General features: G+C 45.8%; 1 protein-coding gene across 1 annotated transcript in view; it reads left to right on the top strand.

Annotated features, from left to right (window-relative positions):
• LOC125519325 (scopoletin glucosyltransferase-like) overlaps positions 1–20,107 on the top strand; it is an 80,978-nt gene that overhangs the window by 6,857 nt on the left and 54,014 nt on the right. The window contains exon 4 of the mRNA XM_087533808.1: positions 2,716–2,723. Within this exon, the coding sequence (XP_087389934.1) occupies positions 2,716–2,723 (8 nt within the window). The remainder of the gene's footprint in view (positions 1–2,715; positions 2,724–20,107) is intronic.

Below are 20,107 nucleotides of genomic sequence, written 5' to 3'. Positions count from 1 at the left end.
GTACCCTCGTAGACCGGAAGCGGAAGCGTTAGCACAACGCGGTTGATGTAGTCGTACGTCTTCACGGCCCGACTTATCAAGCACCGAAACTACGGCACCTCCGAGTTCTAGCACACGTTCAGCTCGATGACGATCCCCGGACTCCGATCCAGCAAAGTGTCGGGGATGAGTTCCGTCAGCACGACGGCGTGGTGACGATCTTGATGTTCTACCGTCGCAGGGCTTCGCCTAAGCACCGCTACAATATTATCGAGGATTATGGTGGAGGGGGGCACCGCACATGGCTAAGAGATCAATGATCAATTGTTGTGTCTATGGGGTGCCCCCTGCCCCCGTATATAAAGGAGTGGAGGAGGGGGCCGGCCAAGGAGGGTGGTGCGCCCTAAGGAGGAGTCCAACTCCCACAGGGAGTAGGACTCCCTTTTTTCCTATTAGGAGTAGGAGAGGGAAGGAAGAGGAAGGAGGGAGGAAGGAAAGGGGGGCCCGGCCCCCTCCCAATTCGGATTGGGCTTGGGGGGGGGGGCGCCCCCTCTCTTGCTCCTTTCCCCTCCTTTCCACTAAGGCCCAATAAGGCCCATATACCTCCCGGGGGGTTCCGATAACCTCCCGGTGATCCGGTATTGTCCCAATCTCACCCGGAACCTTTCCGGTGTCCAAATTGTTGGGTATTGTCCCAATTTCACCAAGATCCATCTATGAGTTCATCTAGTAGCGAGTGATTGGATGCATCTACATACCTTTGTAGATCGCGAGAGGAAGCGTTCAAAGAACGGGGTTGATGTAGTCGAACACGACGTGATCCAAATCACCGATGACCAAGCGCCGAACGGACGGCACCTCCGCGTTCAACACACGTACGGAGCGGATGACGTCTCCTCCTTTCTTGATCCAGCAAGGGGGGAGGAGAGGTTGATGAAGATCCAGCAGCACGACGGCGTGGTGGTGGATGCAGGGCGTCACAGTAGCAGGGCTTCGCCGTGTACTACGAGGGAGAGATGTAACGGGGGAGAGGGAAGCACCAAAGGCTGAGGTATGAAGTCCTCCCTCTCCTCAACTATATATAGGAGGGCCAAGGGGGGGGGGGTGCGCCAGCCTAGGAGATCCAATCTCCTAGGTGCGGCGGCCAAGGGGTGGTTTCCCTCCCCCCCAAGGCACCTAGAGGTGCCTTCCACCATTGGGACTCTTCCCTTTTGTGGAAACCTAGGCGCATGGGCTTTTGGGGCTGGTGCCCTTGGCCCATGCAGGCCAAGGCGCACCCCCTACAGCCCATGTGGCCCCCCGGGACAGGTGGCCCCACCCGGTGGGCCCCCGGGACCTTTCCGGTGGTCCCGGTACAATATCGATGACCCCGAAACTTGTCCCGATGGCCGAAACTGCACTTCCTATATATAATTCTTTACCTCCGGACCATTCCGGAACTCCTCGTGACGTCCGGGATCTCATCCGGGACTTCGAACAACATTCGGGTTACTGCATATACATATCTTCACAACCCTAGCGTCACCGAACCTTAAGTGTGTAGACCCTACGGGTTCGGGAGACATGCAGACATGACCGGGACGACTCTCCGGTCAATAACCAACAGCGGGATCTGGACACCCATGTTGGCTCCCACATGCTCCACGATGATCTCATCGGATGAACCACGATGTCGAGGATTAAACAACCCCGTATGCAATTCCCTTTGTCAATCGGTATGTTACTTGCCCGAGACTCGATCGTCGGTATCCCAATACCTTGTTCAGTCTCGTTACCGGCAAGTCACTTTACTCGTACCGTAATGCATGATCCCGTGATCAACCACTTGGTCACCTTGAGCTCATAATGATGATGCATTACCAAGTGGGCCCAGTGATACCTCTCCGTTATATGGAGTGACAAATCCCAGTCTCGATCCGTGTCAACCCAACAGACACTTCCGAAAATACCTGTAGTGCACCTTTATAGTCACCCAGTTACGTTGTGACGTTTGATACACCCAAAGCACTCTTACGGTATCCGGGAGTTACACGATCTCATGGTCAAAGGAAAAGATACTTGACATTGGAAAAGCTCTAGCAAACGAACTACACGATCTTTGTGCTATGCTTAGGATTAGGTCTTGTCCATCACATCATTCTCCTAATGATGTGATCCCGTTATCAATGACATCCAATGTCCATAGCCAGGAAACCATGACTATCTGTTGATCAACGAGCTAGTCAACTAGAGGCTTACTAGGGACATATTATGGTCTATGTATTCACACGTGTATTACGATTTCCGGATAATACAGTTATAGCATGAATAAAGACAATTATCATGAACAAAGAAATATAATAATAATGCTTTTATTATTGCCTCTAGGGCATATTTCCAACAGTCTCCCACTTGCACTAGAGTCAATAATCTAGTTACATTGTGATGAATCGAACACCCATGGAATTCTGGTGTTGATCATGTTTTGCCCTAGGGAGAGGTTTAGTCAACGGATCTGCTATATTCAGGTCCGTATGTACTTTACAAATCTCTATGTCTCCATCTTGAACATTTTCACGAATGGAGTTGAAGCGACGCTTGATGTGCCTTGTCTTCTTGTGAAACCTGGGCTCCTTGGCAAGTGCAATAGCCCCAGTGTTGTCACAAAAGAGTTTGATTGTCCCCGACGCATTGGGTATGACTCCTAGGTTGGTGATGAACTCCTTCACCCATATTGCTTCATGTGCTGCCTCCGAGGCTGCCATGTACTCCGCTTCACATGTAGATCCCGCCACGACGCTCTGCTTCCAGCTGCACCAGCTCACTGCTCCACCATTCAACATATACACGTATCCGGTTTGTGACTTAGAGTCATCCAGATCTGTGTCGAAGCTAGCGTCGACGTAACCCTTTACGACGAGCTCTTCGTCACCTCCATAAATGAGAAACATTTCCTTAGTCCTTTTCAGGTACTTCAGGATATTCTTGACCGCTGTCCAGTGTTCCTTGCCGGGATTACTTTGGTACCTTCCTACCAAACTTACTGCAAGGTTTACATCAGGTCTGGTACACAGCATGGCATACATAATAGAACCTATGGCTGAGGCATAGGGGATGACACTCATCTCTTCTATATCTTCTGCCGTGGTCGGGCATTGAGTCGAGCTCAATTTCATACCTTGCAAAACAGGCAAGAACCCTTTCTTGGACTGATCCATTTTGAACTTCTTCAAAATCTTATCAAGGTACGTGCTTTGTGAAAGACCTATGAGGCGTCTCGATCTATCCCTATAGATCTTTATGCCTAATATATAAGCAGCTTCTCCAAGGTCCTTCATTGAAAAACTCTTATTCAAGTAGGCCTTGATGCTGTCCAAGAGTTCTATATCATTTCCCATCAAAAGTATGTCATCTACATATAGTATGAGGAATGCTGCAGAGCTCCCACTCACTTTCTTGTAAACGCAGGCTTCTCCATAAGTCTGCGTAAACCCAAACACTTTGATCATCTCATCAAAGTGAATGTTCCAACTCCGAGATGCTTGCACCAGCCCATAAATCGAGCATTGGAGCTTGCACACCTTGTCAGCATTCTTAGGATCGACAAAACCTTCCGGCTGCATCATATACAACTCTTCCTTAAGGAAACCATTAAGGAATGCCGTTTTGACGTCCATTTGCCATATCTCATAATCATAGAATGCGGCAATTGCTAACATGATTCGGACGGACTTTAGCTTCGCTACCGGTGAGAAAGTCTCATCGTAGTCAATTCCTTGAACTTGTCGATAACCCTTAGCGACAAGCCGAGCTTTATAGATGGTCACATTACCATCCGCGTCTGTCTTCTTCTTAAAGATCCATTTATTTTCTATGGCTCGCCGTTCAATGGGAAAGTCAGTCAAAGTCCATACTTCGTTTTCATACATGGATCCTATCTCGGATTTCATGGCTTCTAGCCATTTGTCGGAATCCGGTCCCGCCATTGCTTCTTCATAGTTCGAAGGTTCACCGTTGTCTAACAACATGATTTCCAAGACAGGGTTGCCGTACCACTCTGGTGCGGAACGTGTTCTTGTGGACCTTCGAATTTCAGTAGGAGCTTGATCAGAAGTATCTTGATCATCATGAATAACTTCCTCTCTAGTCGGTGCAGGCACCTCAGGAACATTTTCTTGAGTTGCGCCATTTACCGGTTCAAGAGGCAATACTTCATCAAGTTCTACTTTCCTCCCACTTACTTCTTTCGAGAGAAACTCTTTCTCTAGAAAGGATCCATTCCTGGCAATAAAGATCTTGCCTTCGGATCTGAGGTAGAAGGTATACCCAGCAGTTTCTTTAGGGTATCCTATGAAGACGCATTTTTCCGACTTGGGTTCGAGCTTTTCAGGTTGAAGTTTCTTGACATAAGCATCGCATCCCCAAAATTTTAGAAATGACAGCTTAGGTTTCTTCCCAAACCATAATTCATACGGTGTCATCTCAACGGATTTCGCGGAGCCCTATTTAAAGTGAATGCGGCAGTCTCTAAAGCATAGCCCCAAAATGATAGCGGTAGATCGGTAAGAGACATCATAGATCGCACCATATCCAATAGAGTGTGATTACGACGTTCGGACACACCATTTCGCTGAGGTGTTCCAGGAGGCGTGAGTTGTGAAACTATTCCACATTTTCTTTAGTGCGTGCCAAATTCGTGACTCAAGTATTCTCCCCCACGATCTGATCGCAAGAACTTGATTTTCCTGTCACGTTGATTCTCAACCTCACTCTGAAATTCCTTGAACTTTTCAAAGGTCTCAGACTTGTGTTTCATTAAGTAGACATACCCATATATACTCAAGTCATCAGTGAGGGTGAGAACATAACGATAGCCACCGCGAGCCTCAACACTCATTGGACCGCACACATCAGTATGTATGATTTCCAATAAGTTGGTTGCTCGGTCCATTGTTCCTGAGAACGAAGTCTTGGTCATTTTACCCATGAGGCATGGTTTGCACGTGTCAAATGATTCGTAATCAAGAGACTCCAAAATTCCATCAGCATGGAGCTTCTTCATGCGTTTGACACCTATGTGACCAAGGCGGCAGTGCCACAAGTATGTGGGACTATCATTATCAACCTTACATCTTTTGGTATTCACACTATGAATATGTGTAACATTACGCTCGAGATTCATTAAGAATAAACCATTCACAAGCGGAGCATGACCATAAAACATATCTCTCATATAAATAGAACAACCATTATTCTCGGATTTAAATGAGTAGCCATCTCGAATTAAACGAGATCCTGATACAATGTTCATGCTCAAAGCTGGCACTAAATAACAATTATTGAGGCTTAAAACTAATCCCGTAGGTAAATGTAGAGGTAGCGTGCCGACGGCGATCTCATCGACCTTGGAACCATTCCCGACGCGCATCGTCACCTCGTCCTTCGCCAGTCTCCGTTTATTCCGCAGCTCCTGCTGTGAGTTACAAATGTGAGCAACGGCACCGGTATCAAATACCCAGGAGTTACTACGAGTACTGGTAAGGTACACATCAATTACATGTATATCAAATATACCTTTGGTGTTACCGGCCTTCTTGTCCGCTAAGTATTTGGGGCAGTTCCGCTTCCAGTGACCCTTCCCTTTGCAATAAAAGCACTCTGTCTCAGGCTTGGGTCCATTCTTTGACTTCTTCCCGACAGCTTGCTTGCCGGGCGCAGCAACTTCCTTGCCGTCCTTCTTAAAGTTCTTTTTACCCTTGCCCTTCTTGAACTTAGTGGTTTTATTCATCATCAACACTTGGTGTTCCTTCTTGACTTCTACCTCTGCTGATTTCAGCATAGCAAATACTTCAGGAATGGTCTTTACCATCCCCTGCATATTGAAGTTCATCACAAAGCTCTTGTAGCTTGGTGGAAGCGACTGGAGGATTCTGTCAATGACCGCGTCATCCGGGAGATTAACTCCCAGCTGAGTCAAGCGGTTATGTAACCCAGACATAGTGAGTATGTGCTCACTGACAGAACTATTTTCCTCCATCTTCCAGCTGAAGAACTTATCGGAGACTTCATATCTCTCGATCCGGGCATGAGCTTGAAAAACCATTTTTAGCTCTTCGAACATCTCATATGCTCCATGTCTCTCAAAACGCTTTTGGAGCCCCGGCTCTAAGCTGTAAAGCATGCCGCACTGAACGAGGGAGTAGTCATCAGTACGTGTCTGCCAAGCGTTCATAGCGTCTTGGTTCTGTGGGACGGGTGGATCACCTAGCGGTGCTTGTAGGACATAATCTTTCTTGGCAGCTATGAGGATGATCCTCAGGTTCCGGACCCAGTCCGTATAGTTGCTGCCATCGTCTTTCAGCTTGGTTTTCTCTAGGAACGCGTTGAAATTGAATACAACGTTGGCCATTTGATCTACAAGACATATTGTAAAGATTTTAGACTAAGTTCATGATAATTAAGTTCATCTAATCAAATTATTAATGAACTCCCACTCAGATTAGACATCCCTCTAGTCATCTAAGTGTTACACGATCCGAGTTGACTAGGCCGTGTCCGATTAACACGTGAGACGGACTAGTCATCGCCGGTGAACATCTTCATGTTGATCGTATCTTCCATACGACTCGTGTTCGACCTTTCGGTCTCTGTGTTCCGAGGCCATGTCTGTACATGCTAGGCTCGTCAAGTTAACCCTAAGTGTTTTTGCATGTGTAAAACTGTCTTACACCCGTTGTATGTGAACGTAAGGATCTATCACACCCGATTAACACGTGGTGCTTCGAAACGACGAACTGTAGCAACGGTGCACAGTTAGGGGAGAACACTTCTTGAAATTGTTGTAAGGGATCATCTTATTTACTACCGTCATTCTAAGTAAACAAGATGCAAAACATGATAAACATCGCATGCAATCAAATAATAAATGTGACATGATATGGCCATTATCACATAGCTCCTTTGATCTCTATCTTGGGGCTCCATGATCATCTTGTCACCGGCTTGACACCATGATCTCCATCATCATGATCTCCATCATCATGATCTCCATCATCGTGTCTCCATGAAGTTGCTCGCCAACTATTACTTCCACTACTATGGCTAACGCATTTAGCAATAAAGTAAAGTAATTTACATGGCGTTTCTCAATGACACGCAGGTCATACAAAAAATAAAGACAACTCCTATGGCTCCTGCCGGTTGTCATACTCATCGACATGCAAGTCGTGATTCCTATTACAATAGCATGAACAACTCATACATCATATATATAGATCATTCATCATTCATCACAACTTTGGCCATATCATATCACAAAGCACTTGCTGCAAAAACAAGTTAGACGTCCTCTAATTGTTGTCGCAAGTTTTACGTGGCTGAATTAGGGTTCTAGCAAGAACGTCTTCTTACCTACGTTAAAGCCACAACGTGATTTGTCAACTTCTATTTACCCTTCATAAGGACCCTGTTCATCGAATCCGCTCCAACTAAAGTAGGAGAGACAGACACCCACCAGCCACCTTATGCATCTAGTGCATGTTAGTCGGTGGAACCGGTCTCACGTAAGCATACGTGTAAGGTTGGTCCGGGCCGCTTCATCCCACAATACCGTTGAAGCAAGATAAGACTAGTAGCGGCAAGTAAGTTGACAACATCTACGCCCACAACAAATTGTGTTCTACTCGCGCAAGAAGAACTACGCATAGACCTAGCTCATGATGCCACTGTTGGGTAACGTTGCAGAAAACAAAAATTTTCCTACGGTTTCACCAAGATCCATCTATGAGTTCATCTAGCAGCGAGTGATTGGATGGATCTACATACCTTTGTAGATCGCGAGAGGAAGCGTTCAAAGAACGGGGTTGATGTAGTCGAACACGACGTGATCCAAATCACCGATGACCAAGCGCCGAACGGACGGCACCTCCGTGTTCAACACACGTACGGAGCGGATGACGTCTCCTCCTTTCTTGATCCAGCAAGGGGGGAGGAGAGGTTGATGAAGATCCAGCAGCACGACGGCGTGGTGGTGGATGCAGGGCGTCACAGTAGCAGGGCTTCGCCGTGTACTACGAGGGAGAGATGTAACAGGGGAGAGGGAAGCACCAAAGGCTGAGGTATGAAGTCCTCCCTCTCCTCAACTATATATAGGAGGGCCAAGGGGGGGGGGTGCGCCAGCCTTGGAGATCCAATCTCCTAGGTGCGGCGGCCAAGGGGAGGTTTCCCTCCCCCCAAGGCACCTAGAGGTGCCTTCCACCATTGGGACTCTTCCCTTTTGTGGAAACCTAGGCGCATGGGCTTTTGGGGCTGGTGCCCTTGGCCCATGCAGGCCAAGGCGCACCCCCTACAGCCCATGTGGCCCCCCGGGACAGGTGGCCCCACCCGGTGGGCCCCCGGGACCTTTCCGGTGGTCCCGGTACAATACCGATGACCCCGAAACTTGTCCCGATGGCCGAAACTGCACTTCCTATATATAATTCTTTACCTCCGGACCATTCCGGAACTCCTCGTGACGTCCGGGATCTCATCCGGGACTCCGAACAACATTCGGGTTATTGCATATACATATCTTCACAACCCTAGCGTCACCGAACCTTAAGTGTGTAGACCCTACGGGTTCGGGAGACATGCAGACATGACCGGGACGACTCTCCGGTCAATAACCAACAGCGGGATCTGGATACCCATGTTGGCTCCCACATGCTCCACGATGATCTCATCGGATGAACCACGATGTCGAGGATTAAACAACCCCGTATGCAATTCCCTTTGTCAATCGGTATGTTACTTGCCCGAGACTCGATCGTCGGTATCCCAATACCTTGTTCAGTCTCGTTACCGGCAAGTCACTTTACTCGTACCATAATGCATGATCCCATGATGAACCACTTGGTCACCTTGAGCTCATAATTATGATGCATTACCGAGTGGGCCTAGTGATACCTCTCCGTTATATGGAGTGACAAATCCCAGTCTCGATCCGTGTCAACCCAACAGACACTTTCGGAAATACCTGTAGTGCACCTTTATAGTCACCCAGTTACGTTGTGACGTTTGATACACCCAAAGCACTCTTACGGTATCCGGGAGTTACACGATCTCATGGTCAAAGGAAAAGATACTTGACATTGGAAAAGCTCTAGCAAACGAACTACACGATCTTTGTGCTATGCTTAGGATTAGATCCCGTTATCAATGACATCCAATGTCCATAGCCAGGAAACCATGACTATCTGTTGATCAACGAGCTAGTCAACTAGAGGCTTACTAGGGACATATTATGGTCTATGTATTCACACATGTATTACGATTTCCGGATAACACAGTTATAGCATGAATAAAGACAATTATCATGAACAAAGAAATATAATAATAATGCTTTTATTACTGCCTCTAGGGCATATTTCCAACACAAATATAGTCGTCCAATATATCGATCTTTATGTCTCGACCATTTTGAGACTCCTCGTCAAGTCCGTGATCACATCCGGGACTCCGAACAACCTTCGGTACATCAAAATATATAAACTCATAATGAAACTGTCATCGTAACGTTAAGCGTGCGGACCCTACGGGTTCGAGAACTATGTAGACATGACCAAGACACGTCTCCGGTCAAGAACCAATAGCGGAACCTGGATGCTCATATTGTCTCCTACATATTCTACGAAGATCTTTATCGGTTAGACCAATTAACAACATACGTTTGTTCCCTTTGTCATCGGTATGTTACTTGCCCGAGATTCGATCGTCGGTATCTCAATACCTAGTTCAATCTCGTTACCGGCAAGTCTCTTTACTCATTCTATAATACATCATCTTGCAACTAACTTATTAGTTGCATTGCTTGCAAGGCTTAAGTGATGTGCATTACCGAGAGGGCCCAGAGATACCTCTCCGACAATCGGAGTGACAAATCCTAATCTCGAAATACGCCAACCCAACATGTACCTTTGGAGACACCTGTAGAGCACCTTTATAATCATCCAGTTACGTTGTGACGTTTGGTAGCACACAAAGTGTTCCTCCGGTAAACGGGAGTTGCATAATCTCATAGTCATAGGAACATGTATAAGTCATGAAGAAAGCAATAGCAACATACTAAACGATCGGGTGCTAAGCTAATGGAATGGGTCATGTCAATTGCATCATTCTCCTAATGATGTGATCTCATTAATCAAATGACAACTCATGTCTATGGTTAGGAAACATAACCATCTTCGATTAACGAGCTAGTCAAGTAGAGGCATACTAGTGACACTTTGTTTGTTTATGTATTCACACAAGTATTATGTTTCCGGTTAATACAATTATAGCATGAATAATAAACATTTATCATGATATAAGGAAATAAATAATAACTTTATTATTGCGTCTAGGGCATATTTCCTTCAGTCTCCCTCTTGCACTAGAGTCAATAATCTAGATTACACAATAATGATTCTAACACCCATGGAGCCTTGGTGCTGATCATGTTTTTCTCGTGGAAGAGGCTTAGTCAATGGGTCTGCTACATTCAGATCCGTATGTATCTTGCAAATCTCTATGTCTCCCACCTGGACTAGATCCCGGATGGAATTGAAGTGTCTCTTGATGTGCTTGGTTCTCTTGTGAAATCTAGATTCCTTTGCCAAGGCAATTGCACCAATATTGTCAGAAAAGATTTTCATTGGACCCGATGCACTAGGTATGACACCTAGATCGGATATGAACTCCTTCATCCAGACTCCTTCGTTTGCTGCTTCCGAAGCAGCTATGTACTCCGCTTCACATGTAGATCCCGCCACGACGCTTTGTTTAGAACTGCACCAACTGACAGCTCCACCGTTTAATGTAAATACGTATCCGGTTTGCGATTTAGAATCGTCTGTATCAGTGTCAAAGCTTGTATCAACGTAACCATTTATGATGAGCTCTTTGTCACCTCCATATACGAGAAACATATCCTTAGTCCTTTTCAGGTATTTCAGGATGTTCTTGACCGCTGTCAAGTGATCCACTCCTGGATTACTTTGGTACCTCCCTGCTAGATTTATAGCAAGGCGCACATCAGGTCTGGTACACAACATTGCATACATGATAGAGCCTATGGCTGAAGCATAGGGAACATCTTTCATTTTCTCTCTATCTTCTGCAGTGGTCGGGCATTGAGTCTTACTCAACTTTACACCTTGTAACACAGGCAAGAATCCTTTCTTTGCTTGATCCATTTTGAACTTCTTCAAAACTTTGTCAAGGTATGTGCTTTGTGAAAGTCCAATTAAGCGTCTTGATCTATCTCTATAGATCTTAATGCCCAATATGTAAGCAGCTTCACCGAGGTCTTTCATTGAAAAACTCTTATTCAAGTATCCCTTTATGCTATCCAGAAATTCTATATCATTTCCGATTAGTAATATGTCATCCACATATAATATCAGAAATGCTACAGAGCTCCCACTCACTTTCTTGTAAATACAGGCTTCTCCAAAATTCTGTATAAAACCAAATGCTTTGATCACACTATAAAGCGTTTATTCCAACTCCGAGATGCTTGCACCAATCCATAAATGGATCGTTGGAGCTTGCACACTTTGTTATCTCCCTTTGGATCGACAAAACCTTCCAGTTGCATCATATACAACTCTTCTTCCAGAAATCCATTAGGAATGCAGTTTTGACATCCATCTGCCAAATTTCATAATCATAAAATGCGGCAATTGCTAACATGATTCAGACAGACTTAAGCATCGCTACGGGTGAGAAGGTCTCATCGTAGTCAATCCCTTGAACTTGTCGAAAACCTTTTGCAACAAGTCGAGCTTTGTAGACAGTAACATTACCGTCAGCGTCAGTCTTCTTCTTGAAGATCCATTTATTCTCAATTGCTTGCCGATCATTGGGCAAGTCAACCAAAGTCCACACTTTGTTCTCATACATGGATCCCATCTCAGATTTCATGGCTTCAAGCCATTTTGCGGAATCTGGGCTCACCATCGCTTCTTCATAGTTCGTAGGTTCATCATGATCTAGTAGCATGACTTCTAGAACAGGATTACCGTACCACTCTGGTGCGGATCTTACTCTAGTTGATCTACGAGATTCAGTAGTAACTTGTTCTGAAGTTTCATGATCATCATCATTAGCTTCGTCACTAATTGGTGTAGGTGTCACAGAAACTGGTTTCTGTGATGTACTACTTTCCAATAAGGGAGTAGGTACAATTACCTCATTAAGTTCTACTTTCCTCCCACTCACTTCTTTCGAGAGAAACTCCTTCTCCAGAAAGGATCCATTCTTAACAACAAATGTCTTGCCTTCGGATCTGTGATAGAAGGTGTACCCAACAGTCTCCTTTGGGTATCCTATGAAGACACATTTCTCCGATTTGGGTTTGAGCTTATCAGGTTGAAGCTTTTTCACATAAGCATCACAGCCCCATACATTCAGAAACGACAACTCTGGTTTCTTGCCAAACCATAGTTCATAAGGTGTCGTCTCAACGGATTTTGATGGTGCCCTATTTAACGTGAATGCGGCCGTCTCTAAAGCATAACCGCAAAATGATAGCGGTAAATCTGTAAGAGACATCATAGATCGCACCATATCAAGTAAAGTACGATTACGACGTTCGGACACACCATTACGCTGTGGTGTTCCGGGTGGCGTGAGTTGCGAAACTATTCCGCATTGTTTCAAATGTAAACCAAACTCATAACTCAAATACTCTCCTCCACGATCAGATTGTAGAAACTTTATTTTCTTGTTACGATGATTTTCAACTTCACTCTGAAATTCTTTGAACTTATCAAATGTTTCAGACTTATGTTTCATTAAGTAGATATACCCATATCTACTTAAATCATCTGTGAAGGTGATAAAATAACGATATCCGCCACGAGCTTCAACATTCATTGGACCAAATACATCTGTATGTATGATTTCCAACAAATCTGTTGCTCTCTCCATAGTACCGGAGAACGACATTTTAGTCATCTTGCCCATGAGGCACGGTTCGCAAGTACCAAGTGATTCATAATCAAGTGGTTCCAAAAGTCCATCAGTATGGAGTTTCTTCATGCGCTTTACACCGATATGACCTAAACAGTAGTGCCACAAATAAGTTGCACTATCATTATCAACTCTACATCTTTTGGCTTCAACATTATGAATATGTGTATTACTACTATCGAGATTCATAAAAAATAGACCACTCTTCAAGGGTGCATGACAATAAAAGATATTACTCATATAAATAGAACAACCATTATTCTCTGATTTAAATGAATAACCGTCTCGCATCAAACAAGATCCAGATATAATGTTCATGCTCAACGCTGGCACCAAATAACAATTATTTAGGTCTAATACTAATCCCGATGGTAGATGTAGAGGTAGCGTGCCGACCGCGATCACATCGACTTTGGAACCATTTCCCACGCGCATCATCACCTCGTCCTTCGCCAGTGTTCGCTTAATCCGTAGTCCCTGTTTCGAGTTGCAAATATTAGCAACAGAACCAGTATCAAATACCCAGGTGCTACTGCGAGCTCTAGTAAGGTGCACATCAATAACATGTATATCACATATACCTTTGTTCACCTTGCCATCCTTCTTATCTGCCAAATACTTGGGGCAGTTCCGCTTCCAGTGACCAGTCTGCTTGCAGTAGAAGCACTCAGTTTCAGGCTTAGGTCCAGACTTGGGTTTCTTCTCCTGAGCAGCAACTTGCTTGCTGTTCTTCTTGAAGTTCCCCTTCTTCTTCCCCTTGCCCTTTTTCTTGAAACTAGTGGTCTTGTTGACCATCAACACTTGATGCTCCTTCTTGATTTCTACCTCTGCAACTTTTAGCATTGCGAAGAGCTCGGGAATTGTCTTATTCATCCCTTGCATATTATAGTTCATCACGAAGCTCTTGTAGCTAGGTGGAAGTGATTGGAGAATTCTGTCAATGACGCAATCATCCGAAAGATTAACTCCCAGTTGAATTAAGTGATTATTATACCCAGACATTTTGAGTATATGCTCACTGACAGAACTGTTCTCCTCCATCTTGCACCTATAGAACTTATTGGAGACTTCATATCTCTCAATCCGGGCATTTGCTTGAAATATTAACTTCAACTCCTGGAACATCTCATATGCTCCATGACGTTCAAAACGTCGTTGAAGTCCCGATTCTAAGCCGTAAAGCATGGCACACTGAACTATTGAGTAGTCATCAGCTTTGCTCTGCCAGACGTTCATAACATCTGGTGTTGCTCCAGCAGCAGGCCTGGCACCCAGCGGTGCTTCCAGGACGTAATTCTTCTGTGCAGTAATGAGGATAATCCTCAAGTTACGGACCCAGTCCGTATAATTGCTACCATCATCTTTTAACTTTGCTTTCTCAAGGAACGCATTAAAATTTAACAGAACAACAACACGGGCCATCTATCTACAATCAAACACAAACAAGCAAGATACTATCAGGTACTAAGTTCATGATAAATTTAAGTTCAATTAATCATATTACTTAAGAACTCCCACATAGAAAGACATCCCTCTAATCTTCTAAGTGATCACGTGATCCAAATCAACTAAACCATAACCGATCATCACGTGAAATGGAGTAGTTTTCAATGGTGAACATCACTATGTTGATCATATCTACTATATGATTCACGCTTGACCTTTCGGTCTTAGTGTTCCGAGGCCATATCTGCATATGCTAGGCTCGTCAAGTTTAACCTGAGTATTCTGCATGTGCAAAACTGGCTTGCACCCGTTGTAGATGGACGTAGAGCTTATCACACCCGATCATCACATGGTGTCTGGGCACAACGAACTTTGGCAATGGTGCATACTCAGGGAGAACACTTTTATCTTGAAATTTAGTGAGAGATCATCTTATAATGCTACCGTCAATCAAAGCAAGATAAGATGCATAAAAGATAAACATCACATGCAATCAATATAAGTGATATGATATGGCCATCATCATCTTGTGCTTGTGATCTCCATCTCCGAAGCATCGTCATGATCACCATCGTCACCGGCGAGACACCTTGGTCTCCATCATAGCATCGTTGTCGTCTCGCCAATCTTATGCTTCCACGACTATCGCTACCGTTTAGTGATAAAGTAATGCATTACAACGCGATTGCATTGCATACAATAAAGTGAAAACCATATGGCTCCCGCCAGTTGCCGATAACTCGGTCATGATCGTCTCATACAATAAAATTTAGCATCATGTCTTGACCATATCACATCACAACATGCCCTGCAAAAACAACTTAGACGTCCTCTACTTTGTTGTTGCAAGTTTTACATGGCTGCTACGGGCTTAGCAAGAACCGTTCTTACCTACGCATCAAAACCACAATGATAGTTTGTCAAGTTTGTGCTATTTTAACCTTCGCAAGGACCGGGCGTAGCCACACTCGGTTCAACTAAAGTTGGAGAAACTGACACCCGCCAGCCACCTGTGTGCAAAGCACGTCGGTAGAACCAGTCTCGCGTAAGCGTACGCGTAATGTCGGTCTGGGCCGCTTCATCCAACAATACCGCCGAACCAAAGTATGACATGCTGGTAAGCAGTATGACTTATATCGCCCACAACTCACTTGTGTTCTACTCGTGCATAACATCAACGCATAAAACCTAGGCTCGGATGCCACTATTGGGGAACGTTGTAATTTCAAAAAAATTCCTACGCACACGCAAGATCATGGTGATGCATAGAAATGAGAGGGAAGAGTGTTGTCTACGTACCCTCATAGACCGGAAGCGGAAGCATTAGCACAACGCGGTTGATGTAGTCGTACGTCTTCACGGCCCGACTGATCAAGCACCAAAACTACGGCACCTCCGAGTTCTAGCACACGTTCAGCTCGATGACGATCCCCGGACTCCGATCCAGCAAAGTGTCGGGGATGAGTTCCGTCAGCACGACGGCGTGGTGATGATCTTGATGTTCTACCGTCGCAGGGCTTCCTAAGCACCGCTACAATATTATCGAGGATTATGGTGGAGGGGGGCACCGCACACGGCTAAGAGATCAATGATCAATTGTTGTGTCTATGGGGTGCCCCCTGCCCCCGTATATAAAGGAGTGGAGGAGGGGGACGGCCAAGGAGGGTGGAGTGCCCTAAGGAGGAGTCCAACTCCCACAGGGAGTAGGACTCCCTTTTTTCCTATTAGGAGTAGGAGAGGGAAGGAAGAGGAAGGAGGGAGGAAGGGAAGGGGGGCCGGCCCCCTCCCAATTCGGATTGGGCTTGGGGGGGGCGCCCCCTCTCTTGCTCCTTTGCCCTCCTTTCCACTAAGGCCCAATAAGGCCCATATACCTCCGGGGGGGTTCCGATAACCTCCCGGTGATCCGGTATTGTCCCAATCTCACCCGGAACCTTTCCGGTGTCCAAATATAGTCGTCCAATATATCGATCTTTATGTCTCGACCATTTCAAGACTCCTCGTTAAGTCCGTGATCACATCCGGGACTCCGAACAACCTTTGGTACATCAAAATATATAAACTCATAATGAAACTGTCATCGTAACGTTAAGCGTGCGGACCCTACGGGTTCGAGAACAATGTCGACATGACCGAGACACCTCTCCGGTCAATAACCAATAGGGGAACCTGGATGCTCATATTGGCTCCTACATATTCTACGAAGATCTTTATCGGTCAGACCGCATAACAACATACGTTTGTTCCCTTTGTCATCGGTATGTTACTTGCCCGAGATTCAATCGTCGGTATCTCAATACCTAGTTCAATCTCATTACCGGCAAGTCTCTTTACTTGTTCTATAATACATCATCTTGCAACTAACTTATTAGTTGCATTGCTTGCAAGGCTTAAGTGATGTGCATTACCGAGAGGGCCCAAAGATACCTCTCCGACAATCGGAGTGACAAATCCTAATCTCGAAATACGGCAACACAACATGTACCTTTGGAGACACCTGTAGAGCACCTTTATAATCACCCAGTTACGTTGTGACGTTTGGTAGCACACAAAGTGTTCCTCCGGTAAACGGGAGTTGCATAATCTCATAGTCATAACATGTATAAGTCATGAAGAAAGCAATAGCAACATACTAAATGATCGGGTGCTAAGCTAATGGAATGGGTCATGTCAATCACATCATTCTCCTAATGATGTGATCTCGTTAATCAAATGACAACTCATGTCTATGGTTAGGAAACATAACCATCTTCGATTAACGAGCTAGTCAAGTAGAGGCATACTAGTGACACTTTGTTTGTTTATGTATTCACACAAGTATTATGTTTCCGGTTAATACAATTCTAGCATGAATAGTAAACATTTATCATGATATAAGGAAATAAATAATAACTTTATTATTGCCTCTAGGGCATATTTCCTTCACAAGACAAGCAGCCAAATATGTGATAGTACCATCATGACGCTGCTTGGGTTGAACAATACCGCTGCAGCTGCGAGTATGCGGTCGTTGCGGTGCAACGGAAACAAGAGCCGGCGACATCAATACTGGAGACGACGGCAGGTCGGGCGACGGGGGCCTAGACGAGGACCCAGGCGAGAGCTCAGGCTGTTGGAAATATGCCCTAGAGGCAATAATAAAATGGTTATTATTATATTTCTTTGTTCATGATAATTGTCTATTGTTCATGCTATAATTGTGTTATCCAGAAATTGTAATACATGTGTGAATACATAGACCACAACATGTCCCTAGTGAGCCTCTAGTTGACTAGCTCATTGATCAAAAGATAGTCATGGTTTCCTGATTATGGACATTGGATGTCATTGATAATGGGATCACATCATTAGGAGAATGATGTGATGGACAAGACCCAATCCTAAGCATAGCTCAAAGATCGTGTAATTCATTTGCTATAGCTTTTCCGAATGTCAAGTATCATTTCCTTAGACCATGAGATTATGCAACTCCCGGATACCATAGGAGTGCTTTGGGTGTGCCAAACGTCACAACGTAACTGGGTGACTATAAAGGTACACTATAGGTATCTCCGAAAGTGTCTGTTGGGTTGGCACGGATCGAGACTGGGATTTGTCACTCCTTCTGACGGAGAGGTATCTCTAGGCCCACTCGGTAATGCATCATCATAATGAGCTCAATGTGACCAAGTGGTTGATCACGGGATCATGCATTACGGTACGAGTAAAGTGACTTGCCGGTAACGAGATTGAACGAGGTATTGGGATACCGACGATCGAGTCTCGGGCAAGTAACGTACCGATTGACAAAGGGAATTGTATATGGATTGATTGAATCCTTGATGAGGGAGTCCTGGATTAGGGGGTGTCCGGATGGCCGGACTATACCTTCAGCCGGACTCCTTGACTATGAAGATACAAGATTGAAGACTTCATCCCGTGTCCGAAAGGGACTTTCCTTGGCGTGGAAGGCAAGCTTGGCGATACGGATATGTAGATCTCCTACCATTGTAACCGACTTTGTGTAACCCTAACCCTCTCCGGTGTCTATATAAACCGGAGGATTTTAGTTCGTAGGACAACATACAGAACAACAATCATACCATAGGCTAGCTTCTAGGGTTTAGCCTCTCCGATCTCGTGGTAGATCTACTCTTGTACTACCCATATCATCAATATTAATCAAGCAGGAAGTAGGGTTTTACCTCCATCAAGAGGGCCCGAACCTGGGTAAAACTTCGTGTCCCCTGCCTCCTGTTACCATCTAGCCTAGACGCACAGTTCGGGAGCCCCTACCCGAGATCCGCCGGTTTTGACACCGACATTGGTGCTTTCATTGAGAGTTCCTCTGTGTCGTCGCCGTCAGGCTCGATGGCTCCTACGATCACCAATAACGATGCAGTCCAGGGTGAGACCTTCCTCCCCGGACAGATCTTCGTCTTCGGCGGCTTCGCACTACAGGCCAATTCACTTGGCCATCTGGAGCAGATCGAAAGCTACGCCCCTGGCTGTCAGGTCAGATTTCGAAGTTTAAACTACACGGCTGACATCCGCGGGGACTTGATCTTCGACGGATTCGAGCCACTGCCGAGCGCGTCGCACTGTCTCGACAAGCATGATCTAGCTCTGCCGCCGAACAGTGCCCTGGAGGCCGCACCTGCATCGGCTTCGACCCTTAATTCGGAGCCAACTGCGCCGATCGAGGATGGGCGGTTGGACGCCGCCTCGGGGGCTGCGATCGAATCCGATTGGGCGCCGATCATGAAGTCTACTGCTGCGGACATCTTTCAGCACTCGCCCTTTGGCGATATTATAAAATCACTAAAGTCTCTCTCTTTATCAGGAGAGCCCTGGCCGGACTACGGTTAGCGATATTGGGATACAGACGATGAAGAAATTCAAAGCCTACCCACCACCCACTTTGTAGCCACTGTCGACGATTTAACCGACATGCTCGACTTCGACTCCGAAGACATCGACGGTATGGACACTGATGAAGGAGATGATGAAGAACCAGCGCCTATTGGGCCCTGGAATGCCACCTCGTCATATGACGTATACATGGTGGACGCACCAAAAGATGACGACGAGGAGCGGAAGGACGCACCGAAGGCTTGTTCCCTCGAAAAGCAGTCAAAGCGGCGACACAAGCGCCGCCCCAAATCCCACCTCGACAGAAATAGCGATGACACAGACCGAACGCTGGAGCAGGGCGAACCGCTGCTGGACAACGGCAATCCGTATAATCAAACCGAACAAACAAATCCTATCAAGGATAATGGTCCGGACGACATAACACCGGACAGACACCCGGAGCAGCAGACTGCCCGTAAAAGGCTTGTTGCCACCGTGAGGAGTCTGAAAAAGCAGAAGCAAAGGCTCAAGGCTGCGCAAGACACACTCCACATCCGATGGAGTAAAATACTCAACACAGCAGCGATGTACGGCGACAATCGCCCCTCCAAGAGCTACCCAAAGCGGAAGCTGCTACTTGAATTTGATGAGGAGGCCTCAGACCCCCCACAACCAAATATCAAAGCAGCCACCTGGTTGGATAGACAACTCCTCTATCAACACAGAGCGGCATATAACGCCACTCACAATACAACACGCGACCCATGTGAGGGCTCGCACCCAAAGGATGGCGCAACAAGATCCATCTATGGACCACGCAAGCGCGCCCCAGCATACAATGCAACACAACAAACATCCGAACAACGCGGTACACCCAGCTATA

This window comes from Triticum urartu, chromosome 7A (assembly GCF_056163025.1).
Source record: "Triticum urartu cultivar PI428250 chromosome 7A, HENAU_Tu73, whole genome shotgun sequence".
Lineage (NCBI taxonomy): Eukaryota > Viridiplantae > Streptophyta > Magnoliopsida > Poales > Poaceae > Triticum > Triticum urartu.
Note: the sequence above shows the minus strand (reverse complement) of the source record. Positions and strands in the feature narration are given on the sequence as shown.